At 44.6% G+C, this 16,938-nt stretch overlaps 1 protein-coding gene across 2 annotated transcripts in view; it reads right to left on the minus strand.

Moving 5' to 3' along the window:
• LOC108872980 (histone demethylase UTY) overlaps positions 1 to 16,938 on the minus strand; it is a 25,454-nt gene continuing 8,516 nt past the window's right edge. The window contains exons 6-30 of one of the 2 annotated variants that reach the window (XM_018660946.2): positions 16,167 to 16,287; positions 15,762 to 15,816; positions 14,896 to 14,930; positions 14,036 to 14,129; positions 13,529 to 13,655; positions 12,856 to 12,954; positions 12,364 to 12,583; positions 10,725 to 10,862; positions 8,595 to 8,726; positions 8,406 to 8,474; positions 8,207 to 8,314; positions 7,583 to 7,990; positions 6,219 to 7,120; positions 5,442 to 5,571; positions 5,217 to 5,322; positions 4,906 to 5,111; positions 4,760 to 4,821; positions 4,351 to 4,425; positions 4,072 to 4,220; positions 3,846 to 3,960; positions 3,561 to 3,748; positions 3,070 to 3,211; positions 2,859 to 2,985; positions 1,832 to 2,002; positions 1 to 1,276 (exon numbers count right to left, since the gene is read on the minus strand). In XM_018660946.2, the coding sequence (XP_018516462.1) occupies positions 1,247 to 1,276; positions 1,832 to 2,002; positions 2,859 to 2,985; positions 3,070 to 3,211; positions 3,561 to 3,748; positions 3,846 to 3,960; positions 4,072 to 4,220; positions 4,351 to 4,425; positions 4,760 to 4,821; positions 4,906 to 5,111; positions 5,217 to 5,322; positions 5,442 to 5,571; positions 6,219 to 7,120; positions 7,583 to 7,990; positions 8,207 to 8,314; positions 8,406 to 8,474; positions 8,595 to 8,726; positions 10,725 to 10,862; positions 12,364 to 12,583; positions 12,856 to 12,954; positions 13,529 to 13,655; positions 14,036 to 14,129; positions 14,896 to 14,930; positions 15,762 to 15,816; positions 16,167 to 16,287 (4,009 nt within the window). In that variant the 3' untranslated portion in view covers positions 1 to 1,246. The remainder of the gene's footprint in view (positions 1,277 to 1,831; positions 2,003 to 2,858; positions 2,986 to 3,069; positions 3,212 to 3,560; positions 3,749 to 3,845; positions 3,961 to 4,071; positions 4,221 to 4,350; positions 4,426 to 4,759; positions 4,822 to 4,905; positions 5,112 to 5,216; positions 5,323 to 5,441; positions 5,572 to 6,218; positions 7,121 to 7,582; positions 7,991 to 8,206; positions 8,315 to 8,405; positions 8,475 to 8,594; positions 8,727 to 10,724; positions 10,863 to 12,363; positions 12,584 to 12,855; positions 12,955 to 13,528; positions 13,656 to 14,035; positions 14,130 to 14,895; positions 14,931 to 15,761; positions 15,817 to 16,166; positions 16,288 to 16,938) is intronic. The other variant, XM_018660947.2, reaches the window with a different exon arrangement.

A 16,938-nucleotide genomic window follows, 5' to 3' on the forward strand; every position in this document is an offset into this window, starting at 1 on the left:
TAATTTGACAACTTTGTGTTTATTGACTCATCATAAAACATTCTTCAAACAATAAAACAATTTTAAATGTCCGTTTCTGTACAATGCTTGCTAAGCAATTTTATTTATATATAGAAAATGTAAGAGGAGTTGTGTTAAAATGACAAAACTCCTTCAAATTTAATGGCAGGTACTCTGGAAAAAATAACAGCATTCCATCAACAAATATTTTCAAGCAATAAATATGTATTTATAAATAGTGTAAATTTACATCAAGATTAGAAACAACAAAACAAAAAATCACAAATTAAACTTTATTCCATAAGTCTATGTGCAACCCATTTTCTTTGTGACTTGGCTAGTAAGTTTTTTTTCCTAAATTTTTTTTCTTTTTTTTTTTACCTAAGAAACAAACAAAATGTCATAGTTTTGAAAAGACAAAGATAAAACATAAAAGCTGTAAAAAAAAAAAAAAAAAAAAAAAAGAGCGAAAGAAAAGAAAAAAAGGAGAGAAAGGAAGAAAAAAAAAAAACCTAAACTCTTCACATTACAAATTTTTTTGGAGATTTTGCTGTCCAAAGAGTCTTAAAATTACTATCTACCATAGAAAAAGACCAGTTAGGCTAGTGCTCTTTAGAAGGAAAAACAGAAGAAAAATTTGGGGGAAATCTATAAATCAAAGCCAACATTTTATCCTGTTACCAGAATGGAAAGAGAGAAAAAGGGAGCGAGAGGGAGAAAGGTTGTCAAGTCAGTAGTCTTTTTACGGGTGGTGTTGCCAGTTGTGACAGTTAACAAGTATCTACAAAACATTTTAATCACGCATTAAAGAATCCTGCTCCTCCCCCTCGTCCCCCCCGTTCCCAACCGTTTTTGATTAAGTCCTCCATTAAAACAGGGCTGAACCATTGTCATTAGAGGGGGCTGGGAGAGGCGGGAGGGGGAAGGGAGAGGAGAGAAACAAGTCCTGTTAGCGAGCTTCGGTGGCGCCCCCCTCTGGAAGGGCCAGGCCCCAGCACTTCAAACAGGTTGCATAGACAGACACACTCAGCCTCCAGCCGTCGCTATGGAGACCAGCCATATGGGAGGGGCGGCGGTGCGGGTTGGGAGACGGCCTTGGCTTTCCTGAATATCAGAAATGGTCCGTGTATGTAGATGTTTGTTTTGTTCTTTTTTTTTTTTTTTTTTTTCCTCAAATCTTAATACAAGTTCCTGTGCATGGGCTTCATGGCTCCACAGCAGAAGAAGGAAGAGGTGTCACCTAATGTCAAGATGAAGATGAATGAAGAGGAGGGGCCTGGGGAGGAAGATGAAACACGAGAATTAGTCAGGTCATTGAATGCATCAGAGGCCTCTGGTCAACAGATACAGACATAAAACACAAGCAGTGTAATTAAGTGTTTTCTTATCACTATTATTAGCAAGTTACATTGCAGTTATGCCTGGAATTATACTGTTAAATTTTTATATTAATTATTATATAATATTTATATATTCATTTTAAAATTCAATGGTTTAAAAAGCAGTTTACACAGGCTTAGAAAGTGTTGCTTGATAGCAGAAATTTACACCTAGCTTTAAGCTAATGTTAAAATTTCTGCACTGAACCACACCCCATTCTCTGGTCACATTTCAAACACCCCTGACTCGTTTGAGATGTAGCTTCAAAGCAGCATTAAGTAACCATGTGTATTTTAAAGCCAATAATTTTGATTAATTACCTCTAAAATAAAATGGAAGTCTTCAATCAGTATTTGTTCTACCACTTTACATAAATACACTGATTTTTCATTCGCTCTCAAAGAGGACACAAGTGCCTCAAGTCCGGGTCTCCCTCCATCTGCTGACTTACTAATGTGAACTGGTCGTAGACCTGCATCAGGTCCTCCATCCTGTGCTGTTCCAGCACCACAAAGTCATCCAGAGTGGCGCTGCCTTTCCTGGCGCAGTCCTGGCAGTGGACCACATACTGCTTCTTGGACAGGAGCTCGCGGCGCACAAACAGCAGGTTGAACACCTCTACCTACAAAGGACGTGCACACACAAACACATGTATAAGAAGTGGCACCAACCTTGAATAACTTCAGTCTATAGGAAGAACACACTGATACAGAATTGTCATGTCAATTCTCTCGCATGGTAACTGTGATTTGTGAATCTGAATGGAGATGAAGAGCAGACACAGACTGCAGTGATGATGTCATCTACAGACAGATCCTGGAGCTGCCGCACAGACAGTGAGTAATGGAACAATTGCTAGGACACAATGACAGCGGACGCTGAATGGGATATGGAGACATTTCTGTGAAGCAGCTGAAAGCCCTGCATTCAAGTAAAACCATTAGCACACCCGCTAATTAGCTCAAACAAAAACTGACTCTGCCTTTAATGCAGTGTCAATGGAACAGCAAACTGCAGAGCTGTTAAATAAATGTCTCGCTCAAGTGCTACTAACAACTACCACATGGTTTCCTCCATACATATAACCTTATATTGTCCACTTCTAAATTATTTCATCTTTTTCGTGACAAAATTTCAATACACAATATGAAAAATCAGTATGACAAACCTTAAAGCTGAAGGATGAAATAACACCACAAACAGTTTTTAAAAAAACTATGATCTTATGATCCACAATCAACTAAAATATCAGTGCATTTGATGATTATATATACACACACGCATCAGTTTTATCCCCTCATACATTTGGTACTGATCCAGCATGTAGGGTGGTGAGTATTATTCAGCATGTGAGCAGGAACAAGCGCACAGCGAGACAATTATCCTCCACTAGAAAATAAGTGTGAGCTGCAGAAATGTGAAATCCTGTTAAAATTCACACCCCTGATGCTGAAATGTTCCCGGTGTGCTTTACTGACCTCACAGATGGTGCAGTAGTGAGCCGGTTCGTCCCTCGTCCTCGGCCTCAGCACTGTTTCCTTGCCGGCCGACGCCAAGGCTTCCTTCACCCACTGGCACTGCTTCAACGTCCGCAGCAAGCAGTACCTGGAACAATGATACACAGTGTCAGGTAATGCAGAAAAAAAGGAGTGGAGTCAAACATAAGATGCAAACAATTCTGTGGCTCACTTGATCATCTCAAACAGCTTGTGGTCGGACACTTTGATGTTGCGAGCCATGTTCCAGGAGAGGTGCACCATGGGAACCATGGACTTGACGCTCTGCAGCTTGTTCCACTCATATCGCTCCACAGCCAGCTTGTACTGGTGGGCTGAAAACGCAGAGATTAAGACTGAAGTAAGTACAGTGGGAGCCATTATGTGGACAAACAGCTGCATTGGTTAAAATGGAAGCCTCTTATTTCAGTCACAGACACGACTGAAAAATGTCTGTGAAATGCATCTGGTGTAGACAGGAAATAAAATCCTGCTGTAATCAGCTCAGTAATCAGCTACAAAAGGTCAATAATCATCAGAAAAGCATTTCAAACATCACAGGAAAGGTCACGATATCAGATATAATTCCTGTTTGACAGGATTGTGAACTACTGCCCTTTCCCTGGGTAAATATACTTTTCCATATCTGCAGAATAAACCAATATCCCTTAATTCAACGCATACCCGTAAGAGGTCCTACGTTCCAGGCGATGTTGTTGCACCAGCCGATGGCCTGCACCCAGTGCACGGTGCCGGTGTTGAGCCACACCAGGTCGCCCGGACGCTGGATGAACCGGTAGACGGGCACGTCGGCCTCGTACAGGTCCTCCAGGTTGGGCCACCACGAGCCCATCAGGAAGTTGATGTTGTTCCTGGAAGTGAGAAGGGAGGGGAGAAACGGAGTTGTGATGGATGCATGGAGTAAAGGATGGTGAAGGTGGGAAGTGGAGGCAGTCTGGTTCGTCTTACTTTTCACAGAAGTTGCTCATCACTCCCCAGTAAGGCTCAGGTACTGCAAACCATTCACAGTCTCCTGGACCAATGTTGATGTTGACGGCACAGAAGTTATTATGTTCCTGGTGACCTGGAGGGACCAACAGAACCTTGTCACTGGACAAATCTACACATCAAAACTAATACATGACTCACAGACCACATAATGAGACTGTAAACTTGCCCCAGAAAGCGCACTAACCTGGTATCCTGCTCCCAGGGACCTTCATGTACAGCTGAACCGTGTTCATACCCAGGATGGTGTGACCTACGTGGCTGAGCAGGTTGCCGGCGGATACAACTCGAGCGAAGGCCGGCAGTTTACTGAGCTCCTGGAGCTGCTGCTTCCACCTAGTAGAGAACAATCATTATGAGATTATGAGCTCACAGTGGAGAGCTTTTAATCTGAAATCTTTCAAGGGCACTAAATCATCAGTTTCGGGACATGATGATGAGACAGTGAGATGAAATCCATACTCACTTCCTTTCGTCCGACACATCGATGTTGGTTCCAAACTTAATGTGCTTTAAGGGTCCCCTTCTTTTGCGTGCAACACTGATGATACACAGAGAGAATTTATAATTAGCAACACACATGATGATAGATTTAGTGAAAATAAACAAAACAGGGATGTAGCAGGACTCAGGAGAAGGGTTGCCAACGATTATGACATAGTGTCTGAAATGTAATTACTTGGGTGGTGGCTCACATGCCAAAAATGAGACTGGATATTGTCTGGCTTTTGATGTTGTTTTAAATCTATTCTTCAAAAATAAAAGAATTCAGCCAAACCAAACCAAACTGACCAATTAAATATCCACGTCTGGAGCTTTTTAATGGAGAAAACTAATCCATGTAATAAATTAAGATAAAGAACAACACTAGGTACCTCTCTGCTGATGCTGGCTCTGTGTCTGAGGGTTCCTTTAGTGCCTTCTTCTCATTCTCCTCCTGAAAACAAACACATTAGTATTGTTTCTTAGTATCATCTGATTTCCTTCAGTCTCTCTGAACTTGAATTTAAGCGCAACTGACCCGCAGGGATTCCTGGAAGGAGGCAGCCTGATACTGGGCGTATTTGGCGATGGTGGTGTGGGCGCGGGCGCTTTCGCAGCGCCACATCTTCTTGGTGCCCGTCGGGTCCCAGTTCTCGTCTGCGGGCTGAGAGAGCTGGGTCCAGACCTCCACCAGGTGCTCCGGGTTGGCCTCCACCAACGTCTTTGTGGAGAACAGACCCAGGTCTGCAGAAGAAGGGACAGCAGAGTTTAGTTAACAGTAAAACACAATGCAAAGTATGCTCAGATCACTCGCCATCCTATGTTAGCTATTATAAGCAATGCATTTACCCAGTTTGAGTGCTCCAGCCAGTCCTCTGATGACAGTGACAGGGTTGGAGGGGTTTGTGCAGAACTGGTGCAGTGGGGGGAAGAAAGCGTCCCTCTTGTTCTCCAGCTGATCAGACAAAAAACAGGAAGTTAAAAGATGTACAAGTTTTTAAAAATCTTTTAAACTGCTACTAAATGACATCAAGTCATTTCAAAGTAGCTTGTTTTCCTCTGGGTAATACTCACATAGATGCTGGGTGTGGGGGGATTGAGCTTGTCTTTGGGCAGGGCTGGTGAGGGCGGAGGGGGCAACCGGGGCGGGGGGCACTTATCGAGGAGGATACTGCTGTTGGAGAGACCATTCTTCCCCAGGTTCCTGCACACAAGGAGTGTGGAAAATGTTTTCAGTCATGGCAACACACAGGTTACAAACTACAAACTACACACATGGTGGAACGCCACTTTTTACCAGTTAAAATGTAAAATATAGAAAGACGTGTTTCCAGTTGTCAAAATAAGTGGAACCTGATGGAGGAAGCTATTCAGCTGAAAAATCTGTGCTGAATAATATCTGCATGGCAACAAGGCTGCCCAGTAGCCTTCAGTGTTGTTTACAGTTACATAATTATTTGCCTCTGGTTCTGCAGTTACTCTGCTATTCCACAGGGAGGAGACATCTTCAAAACAAAAAAGCAGAGCTCGAATGATTCCTGCTCTCATTTACACTGACTGCAAATACAGTCAAGTAACCCAACTTACATCTATACCATTTTGGAAAACATGAAAGAAACGTATCAAACAGCATAGACATCCTCTCCACATCACAGGATGCCAAGCTAAAGCTAAGCTAAGGGAATTTGCCACACAGCAGAAATTATGGCCTGAATGAGGCCTGTTATTTGTCAAAACAATAACTTTCTTGCCAAGACCATCATTCCTGCCAAGAGGAATCAGGGTAGTGCCTGAGTGCATCAGCAGGACACCATGATGTGAAAGAAAGACAATGAGGCAGTTGAGTCTCACCTGCAGGCCTTCAGCACGTCTGTGGAGCTGGGGTAGATGGATATTGAAGATGACGATGATGACGATGAGGAGCCGTGTCCGTGGGGCGGCGTAGCTTTGAGGCCGGTGACGGTGGGCGGCTCAGCCTTCAGCGGGCTTTGAGAGTCCTCAGAGATGCCTCCTTTGCCGTTACCGTTCACAGCTGGTGCAGCAGATGTGGTGGTGGCCGCGGCGGTGGTCGTGGCGGCAGGACTCTGGGCGCCTGTCTGGGTGTGTTCTGAGGATTTGGGTGAGGGTGTGGCGGTGGATATGGCAGAGATGGGCGAGGAGGCAGCCGAGCTGCCCTGCGCGTGGGGGGTGGAAGGCAAGACAGCCGGGTGGATGTTGTTGACTTTCTTGTGGGGCTCCGCCGTGGCGGATGCTGTGGTTGCAGTCCCTTCTAACGGTCCCTCGCCCTCCTCAGGGCCCTTCCCCCCTGCCAGCAGGGCAGATAGTCTAGGATTGTCTGCGCTAAGGCTCGGCTTCTCGCCACCTTCTGCCACCTTGCCACCATCCCCCGAGTGGACGTGATTGGCCAGGCCGCCTGCCTGTGCCGCTTTCCCGTCAGCTGGTGGCGGCGGCGTCTTGCCCTCCGAGCCTCCGTTGCCGAGGGACGCGGCTGCCGTGACGAGGGCGGCTGCGGTGTTGCTATCTTTGGTAGCGGACGCACCGGGTGCTGCTCCACCTGAGGTAGAGGAGGGCGGTAGGGATGGAGGGGATGGGAGGTGGTTGTGGGGCTGCTGCCGTGGCGATGGGGCGTTAGTGGAATGTCCAACCTGATTGTTGGGGTGCACAGGGGCGGTGGAGTTGGGGGTCTGTGAGTGAGAGGGGGTCCCTTCACTGCTGGAGCCTGTCGCATGTGGAATAGACCCCTTCTGAAGCCCCTGAGGGAAGAAGAGAACAACTGTTAAGAGTCAAAGTAAAACAGAGAGATGGGGCGACTTGTCTTGTGTGTCAATGAAGAGGCTATAATGTCAAAACAAGAGCCTAAAATGTGAGTTGGGAGCCCCACTTTTTTCTATTTTTACATCTGTCTACATCTCTTGGCTCCTTCATACTTACAGGAGTAAGTACAGGAGTCTCATGAGAGGGATTTCACTGCTTGTTTCAAGAAACTGCTCGATGGATTTCCTCAATGGTTTTTGACAGCTTTTTTTTTTTAACAACAGAGCCAAGTAGGTCAGTAGGATGAAACAGAATTATATCCATATCCATTTCTTAGCTGAGCGACAGACAACTTGCCGGGGGGAGTTTTAATTAATAATAATAATTCTGAACATGTGGCTGCTCTGTCACTGGCACTGAAAATAAAAAAAAACCCACAGGAGTAGTGGTTGATGTCTGACCTGAGAGGAGTTTAGGTGCAGGGCCTGTCGCGGCGTGGCGTCCTGTGTTTGCGTGCTTGTGCAGGTGTGAGGTAGCAGTGCTGCGTCGCCGCTGCCGGCAGGTTGCAGGTAAGGCACGTCTCCGTTGGGTCCTGTGTCTGTGGGCCCTGGCTGATTATTACTACTACTACTACTACTACTGTTACTGACACTCTTACTATTATCACCCACGGGGAGAGAGTCTGAGGGTCCGTGTGGCCCGGCGCCCACGGGCCCGTTGGCCAGCGGCTGCGGCGGGCACAGCGGCCGGTGGGGTCCCAGGTGGGGCCGGGTCTGGTGGAGGCTGGGGTTCGTGGAGGGGAGGGAGTTGGAGGTGGGGCCATTGGGGAGAGAGGGGCGCACCTGACCTCCTGAGGCATTCTGTCTCATCTGTAAAAAAACAAAACAAACATGGCAGCGAACACCAAAAGGATTTGAGTAGCCTGAGTCACATCTGAATACTAGTGTAGGACCATAAATTATGCAGTGTTTACGCTCTGAATTAGTGAGTTTATTCATCTTAACAGTAAATGATAGTCTAAGATAAAGCTCAATATTGAATAAGAGTTTTATCTTGTGTGTGTGTGTGATACTACAGATTTTTACCTGGTGCTGGTGCTGCTGCATCATGGTGAGCTGAGCCTCCAGCTGCTCCAACATCTGAAGCTGCGGCGGCTTCAGGCTGGCCCTGTTACTCCGCAACTGTTCCAGCACCTGATAAAGACGGAGAGTGGAAACTGGATGGGGTCTCTGCTCAGATGATTATTGATAAAATTAAATATGGAGATAGTGAGCTGTTACCAACCTGCAATTTCTGTGGGGAGAGGTACCAGTTGGGAACTGGCTGTGCTGGATTACTGGCCCATGAATCACCCTGAAGATTGGAAGAGTACATGTAAGGTGTAACAGTCAAATTAAGGACTCAGACTTTAAAATGCATGATTGTAACTTCTGAGAGAAATGCAGTTGATGATGCTGTCGCTGTCGTATTCACCTTGGCAGGGCTGGAGGCTCTCCTCCTCTTTGCTGGGCAGGACTGGTCCTCTGCTTGGCTTAGCGGGCCCACGTGAGGGGGCAGAGACTGACCCGAGCCCCCGCCCTCTGCACTGTGATTGGGCTTACAAGCCTGGAGGAGGGGTTGGCGGGAGCGCAGGCAAAAAGAAGAAAAAGAGGGAGGATATAAAGGCCATGGAGAGACAGAAGGAGATGGAATAGGGTGAAAGGAGGGAAAATGAAATATGAAGAAAACAGTGCAGCAAGAGGGAGGGGTCAGAGGGCAAAGAAAAGCAGGGGGTGGAGAAAAAGGAGGAGAAAAAAAGGAGAACGATACTGTCATTCTATGTTGGTGCTTAAACAAACAAGCAGGACATGTAGAGCAAAACATTCCTGTGTATCTGAAGGTGTTGCTTCATAGGGCAACAACAGCCCCAGGGCATTTCTCCTGTTTAGAGGAATGCTGGTGGAAATTCACCACTAAGCCTTCTCATCAACACCTGCAGCACTCCAACTCATCGCAATGACTCTTAATACAAGTCTGCACAGCATTTCAGTGTAATGCTTTTTACGCTTTCAGACAATATAAGGGGAGTTGCAGCTGTTTGAGGGCACGATAGCATAACTCAACCTTTAAAGCCAAAGATTACAACACATTCCACACACTGAGAGCCTTACCGTTACCTCTGAGGGACCATATGAGCCAGATGTGACTGCTCAGGAATTTAGTTTCACAAAAACTCAGTTATTTTCTTTTTAAGTTCAAAATTGTTTCCTGAAAGAGTGGGAAATGTGCATCATTTATACATGTTGCATTAGAAAAAGTGAGCAACCAAAAAAATGCTATGTGTTTTATTAACTATCAAGTGTAATTTTCTCATTATGTATCTATATTATGAAGTCACATCTGACCAATTTTAAACCTATCCATCCATCAACATCCCCGTTCCAAACTCACTCACACTGGAATAGGTCTCACAGTGAATTGACTCTCACCAAGTCAAAGCAGCTAAATCAACATATTCCAATGCTACAAGTTGATGACACAACAACAATCACACACACGCACACAAACATGGACACACCAGAACTCGCACTCGCATCTACTGTATGATGAGCATGAATGAATGGAGTGGTAATGGAACACTAGGGGGCGTTGCTGGGGCTTTGTGAGCAGCTGCAGGACATCTAAGGTCAACTACTGAGGAGGGAGGAGGAGGGAGGAAGAGGGAGAGGGAGGAAGGAAGAAGGGGGAGTTGGACAGAGCCAATAGGAAGCCTGGGTGCGCTTTACGGCAGCACGACCTCACCGATCACACTGGGGTGGGGGGCCGGGGTCAAAAGCCAAAAACGTCAATGAGTGTGAGAATTAGAAACACAGCCACTTGACTTGGTATTACAGCACTTGATCTCTTCAGAAAGGCAATCTCTCCCAGTGTAAACCAAAGCAGATTAAAACAAACAAAAAAAAAAAACAACAACAACAACAAACAAGTGTGATCCAGGTTCAACAAGTTTACCTCCTACAACTGGATTTGTCAATGAAGTGCAGGGGGGTGTAATCCTGAATACCACGTCAGATTAAGAACAGGATTAATAGAAGGAAATTGAATGGGAAAGAATTAAGAAAAGCCTTGATTTATTTTTTTATTTTTTTACTTCTACTGAGCGTGATGGGTGAAGCCGAGTGACTACTGCGCTGTGGAGAGGAGAGGGAGTGCAGGACTTGGGTAACACTTGGCTGGACACCTCCTAATTTAAAACAGATGCCATAAAGCTGCCATGGCTGCATTAGTGTAGCCAATTGAAACTGAGCGTGACTTATTCAATTTCTGTTATCGTGATGCACGACGTAGCAGAAAAATTCATTGTGAGTTTTTGTTGGCTTCTTTAGACATCACACAGTGTGGAAGGTGGAGTTAAGCTCAAGTGTTACCCATCAGTGTGTACAACAGTGCATGCGCTTGCGTTGACCTGTAGATATGTCTGTGTGTACATTACGATTATGTGTATGAGTGCCTATGTGTCTGAGTGTGCACTCAGTCAAAAGGAGGGGAAGGAAGAGGAGGGAGGGAGGTGGGGTTGGGTTGGGTGGGGGGAGTAGGTGTAAGTTGCTCTATCTGGTCTCTCACCTGCTGTGGTGCACTGCTCAGGCCTCCCTGCCTGGAGGTTAGCTCAGCTGGGATTGGCAGACTCCATGCCTCCTCAATAAGAGGGAGCATTTTACTTTTACCCTGTAGGCTACTGAGCTGGGGGTTACTCAACTGAGCCTAGGGGAATGGAAAACGACGTGAAAAAACAAAAAAATAATAAAACACAAGGCTTTCTTTTAAAAAAACGATGACCTCAAAACAAGGAAATGATCAGCAATGGTAAATAGGTAGAGGTTACAAAACAAGTGAGGCTAAGTTGGAAAACTGACGATATGCAAACTTGTGTCTTGGCTGGCTATCATACCTATGTCATGTACAGTATCAACCACACAAAGGAGGTATTACATTCAGCAACAGTAATCCCAAACACAATTACAAGTCCATTAAAACAAGCAGCTGAGCTTGTCTTAATGCCATGAATATATGCTAACATAACTGGTGGAAATGCAACATTCCTTCATGCATATGTAAAGGAAAATGACATTGCTTGGACAAAAATATAGATGAATAAATTAACACATGAGATATGGGGACTGTCAGAACCCCAGCTGTTTAATCTATGAAAGAATAAGGGAAAAGTCCCATAAATAATCCTTAAAACAAGGTAAATTATTCCTATTATTCCTCAAGGGGGCTACAGTAATTGTTTTTCCTCCCCTTATATTATGAAACACAGCTTAAGCAACAAAGACTTGAGCTTGGCATGAGTTAAGGTCTTGAGAGAATGAGAGGTAATAAAGCCCAGAAAAAATAAAATGGCACCAGACCCCTCCTGGATTTTACTCTATTTTGAATCCTGAATTCATTTTGAGTTCAGCTCCCTGGATTCAAAAGTTTCCTTTGTGCCTAATAGGATAATCACATCCCTGTGGATTAATATATGGACTGATTCAACACAGTCGTGGCCTTGCAGGGATGTTAACAAAGGACAGGAAGAGGCAGGAGAGTACAATGATGGCTGTACAACAGACAACCCCTTAGAAGCTGTAGTCTGTGCTGCTGGAAGGGGGTTTTAAGTTTGGGAAGGTTCAGGAAAGGAAGAGGCTGCTGCTGAGGGAGACAACCATCAGCTTGCACTGGACCTGGTCAAACTTTCTCCAGCAATCCTAAACACCTGGTTTACGCCACATTATGTACAGTACATTGGAGCAATTCAGTTATTTGTTATTGTTAATGCCTTTTCTTCTTCCATCTACATCCTGTGGCACTCACTGCATGTCCTCTACCTGCAATCAATTAGGGATGTCCCAAACTGTCCCAACTAAGCTCTGTTAAAATGCTAGAAGTCAACAGCTTGTACACCAAATACAATGACAGGACACTATACACCATATTATAGGAAAGCTGTGATGGAGGCTACACTTCCTTGCAGCATTTAACTGCTTTACTGACTTCTGTTAGAAAAACCAACTAGGAGACACCCCTCCTTTTAATTTATAGCATCTATGCTGGCAGTGTGCATCTGAGAGCAGCCATTTTTGCTGAACAAAGGTTCACTTTGTATCTATTTTAGCCACATTTTACAGGTGCGGCACACCTGTAAATGCTAGTTTTGGTAGACGACTGCACTAAAACCTCTGTGTACTGTCTGATCTTTCTCATTTCTCTCTCCACCCACCTGCAGGCATTTGATGCGGTGGGTTAGCGCGGTGGTGTTGGTGCAGCCCTTGCTGCGTGTGGCATTGATGTAGCACTTGATGGCGTCGTGCGGCTGGTTGCAGGACTCGTAGAGCGTGCCCAGGTCCATCCAGGCGGCGGCGTGGCTGTGATCCAGCTGCACGGCACAGATGTAGGCCTGCAGAGCGTCCATGGGTTGGTTCTGCTGCTGGTACAACACCCTGTGGAGGGGGGAGGTCAGGGATGGGATGAGAGGAAAATGGTGAGAAGAAGTGTTTTTTTCATGCAATGGATATATAAGGAATAATAAAGTGATTGAAGCAAAGGCAGATTAAGAAAACAATAGAAAAGAAAAAGTAAGGAGTTAGGTCACTCCAAAATGTCCATTCACAAGCCTACAGTTAAAAACAGCAGCATATATTTATCTACAGTCTGTGGCACAGATACTTAGACTGTTAAAAATGAATGGAATTCCAGCCTTAGTGATCCTTACCCTATAGAGCACCAGGTATCTGCACTGGCCTCTGATTTGTCTATGGATTGCCGATAGGAGATGAAGGCGTCCTGGACCTTCCCAATACTAGAGTAGCACCTGCAGGAGATACAGGCTGTCAGGATTGTGCAACAGACATGGAAAACATTTCAACACATAAAATATGTCAAGTAACTTACGCATAAATACACAGATACATAGACGCGTAGCTTCTTTCTGCAGATTTTCTTAATCTAAACATCAGATTTTTCCCAGACTTATTCTTGCATGGAACATTGGGTGACATATACTAGAAAAAAGTTTCTTTGAGAGATTTCCCAAACAAATCCACATGATCAGGACAGAGCCCGATCCAAGCCTTTTATAAATCATTAGTATTAGCCATGTAAAGCCTGATCCTGTTCCAGTTATTTGAGCAGCAGGCTTGAAGAAGATCTGAACTACCCCTCTTCATCCATACAAAAACAATTAAGCATAAAGCTGCTATTAATCAACTGACTGTGATCGACCCCCATACCCCTTATCACTCCATAACTGAATAATATCATTATTGCTCTAAAAAAAGCAAAACAGTGATGTAATGTCAACATTTCAGATGATAATTTCAATTCTTTCAGATAAATGACAGACATTAATAACACTAAATCATCTTTTAAAAGCGTGCGTGACGTACCTGCCAAGGAAGTACCAGGACTGTCCAGAGTTGGGGTCGGCCTCCAGAGATTTCTGCAGACACTGGATGGCATAGCTGTCCCTGCTGGCTCTGTCTCCGAGCTGTTCCACTGTGTGATGCATCCAGCCTGGAAAATGTCAAATTAATCAGTCTCTTAGACAGAAAGATTTTTTTCACTGCTGCCTCTTTTTTTCTTTTTTTTAAGAAAAGCCAACACACAACTTAAATGTGCACTCAATTCAAAACATGTTTGAATGTTGAGCTTAATATCCAAAGACAAAATCTTTTAAATGCTATGATTTCCTAAGTGCACTTAAAACCCATACAACTAAATGACACGTAACACCGATAATATCTTAGTTGAGACAGAAGCGAAACCGAGGTGAGTTTTCTCAGTTTCAAAGGAAAAGGAAGTTCCCTTACAATATTATACAATGTAGTCTGCTTTCACCATCTACACAAGCTACACAGCAAGTGATCTTGTTTGTCAAACTATAACTGACTTACCAAGCTGCTGCAGGGTAGTGGCCTTCACCTGTGCAGGAAGATCCTCCGTCTGCAGAAGGCTCTCATAGGCCTCCTTGGCAGCCCGGTATCTCTTCTGAATATAGGGGAACAGAGGGGGCCAAGGAGAGCAATGGTAGAGGGAGTGTAGCAAGAAATGAGCAGAGTGGGTTTGGGAGAGGGTGATGAGGGAAGACAGAGAGAACGAAACACAATTTAGAAAGTGTTTATACCATCATCTTGTGAAGCACAGAAAAATATCGTCCTGATGGCCTTCCCCGCTCCTCCAAATTTAATTTTAATTCTGCATCTAAAGATCTGCTGCTCAATGGCTGCAACCATTATAAGACTTCCACTGCAGTGCTGTGTTGTGATACAGCACAAATAAAAAACATGTTACTTGTGTAGCGCTGCTACTCCCAGAGCTGCTGAGAGCTACTGTACTTCTCCACTGAAACCGACATAAAGAGAAAGGGAGACCACCAGCATACAAAAGAGGGGGGAGACAGACTTTCTTGTTTCCGTGGCAACCCCGTCGATCGTCTGAGAGTAATCTCCCATCCCCTCCCGCATGCCACCCACTCATGCACGCACCCAGCTCCCTCCTCAATTTGTCAGCACCTGGTTCAAAATACAAAATACAAAAGAAAAAAAAAAAACAGGGCTATCCCCGGCATTCAGACGCCCTGTGATTTTACAGTGGCGGCTGGGTTATGAGCTATAGCCTTGCCGTTGGACGTTCAATCAGCATGCAGCACTTGGCTCGCAATTACGAATGACAGAAAGAAAATAAATGTCCTGTGTCCTTGGGAGCAAACATAAGCAAACTGAAGCATAGATTAAATAAAGGAGAAGGCACTTACCTGAATCTCATACAAATGAGCAATGTGGAACTGAACTGTAAAAGCAAAGAAGAGGAAACATGTTAGGTAGAGGTAATTTAGGATTTAAGAAAGGTTTCCCACCCCTCAACAGTCTTAGACCTCCCCATAGTCTTTTCAAGTCTTTGAAAAGTAATGCTGCGTTGTCAATAAATAGGTGTCAGAAACCCCAAGGTTGCCTGTCTACATTAAGTGTAACAGACCAGATAGGTAGCTGTGCTCCTGGCAGCACCTTCCTTTGTCTGGAGCGCTGCAGTGTCTGATCTAAGCTGCCTGAGTGACTCTCAGCAGATGGAGAGAGAGAGAGAGGAGGGAGAGGGAGAGAGAGAGGGGAAGAAAGACGGGGGCTGCCCTTGCTATATGTGTGTGTGTGTGTGTGTGTGTGTGTGTGTGTGTGTGTGTGTGTGTGTGTGTGTGTGCGCGCGTTAGAGAGAATAGGAATGAGGGGGGACACAATGAGGCAAAGGCAAACAGCGAGAGGCTGGGCAAAAATGGATATTGCCGTCGCCAAGGTAACAGGTACTGGGGTGGGAGAGATGAGATGGCAGCGGCATATCAAATAATGCCAGTGCTCTAACCAGACCGAACCCCAGCAGCTGACCATAATCTAACACTTTGTACTGAAGACAGTGAACACTGTAAGGTATTAGACATCCCCTGCTGCTGTTACTTATTTATATAAAAAAGTCCACAATTAATAGCTCAACATACATTTCTGAAATGAAAAAGAAAAAACAGAAAATTCATACTTTTCCATCATCTATTTTAAGTTTCAAGTTAGCATATAATCAATATATTCCTTAATATAATCATTAAATAGATACACAATAATTAAGGATGTTGCTTACTTTCAGCTTTGGACAAAGTGCAGGGGTTGGAGTCAATCAAAGCCAGCTGAAAATGCTGTGAGAAAAAATTGGTAGAAATGAGTAAAAGCACATCCAGAATGACTGTTTTTGTCATGACTGCCTGGATTTTCAGTCTCAAAGTAATCCCCTCTGCATATTATTATTCATCAGTAGCTGCCAGCAGACACTCAGTGGCCTTGTCACAGCGGGAGCCCTGTCGCTTTCTGTACGACTCCACTCGCTCACGGTGCTAAACTCATCTTGATGTTGACAATAACTCATATCACTTCCTGCATGTGCTTCATAATAAACACTATTCCATTTAGACTATTTTAAAATGGGCTCTGTGTTATTATGGTTAATCGATGAGTCTACTGCTGTAGTGTGTATTTGGGTTTAACCTACCTTTAGGCTTGACTCATAGTCTGTGTTGACTTTGAACATGAGACCTAAGCGTAGGTGGATCTCCTTGGCCCGGGTGAACCCTGGGTCAATGTACAGCACCTCCTGGAATGCTTTGATCGCCCTGCAAGGAACAGGTGGGAAAATTATCAAGAAAAGGAAAAATGAACGGTACTGAAAACAAAGACGCAACGCTTCATTTTGTTCTGGACCGAATGAGCCAAACAACAGGTGTGAGCTGCAGCAGATTCTGTTGCTCAGACAGTCAGTGCTCATTCAAGTCACGCTGTGTGTTTGCCACCTTGAACTGAATACTAAAGATGTTCCTTCCACAGTAACAGAGAGCAGCCCACTGGTTATTTGCTTGCTTCACAGTCATTATAAATCAACTAATGTTGCAGTAGAAAGTTAGTCGATGCAAGCTTTTTTTTACTAAATGCTCAAGTGTCATAAGAAATGTAGCACGCAGGTAGCAATTTCAACAAACTCATCAGCATTTCCTAAATATTCACAGGTGAATGTGTGCCTCTTAAAAACAGTTTGACTGCACTTTTTCCAGCAGCCACTGACAACAATAGCCAGGGTTTACATCTTTTTATCTGTGCAGAGATTTGAGCTGATTCTTTGTTAGCCAGAACTGACTCCTCTCTGGTTGTGGTGTTGCCATGGAAACAACATAGGACGACTTTACTCAGAGGCAGTTTTCCAGCTGGTTAACAACATGTACATAAACATATACAGACCACAACTGAGCCATTTTAGGCCTGGTCTCGCT

This window comes from Lates calcarifer, linkage group LG7_2 (assembly GCF_001640805.2).
Source record: "Lates calcarifer isolate ASB-BC8 linkage group LG7_2, TLL_Latcal_v3, whole genome shotgun sequence".
NCBI lineage: Eukaryota > Metazoa > Chordata > Actinopteri > Centropomidae > Lates > Lates calcarifer.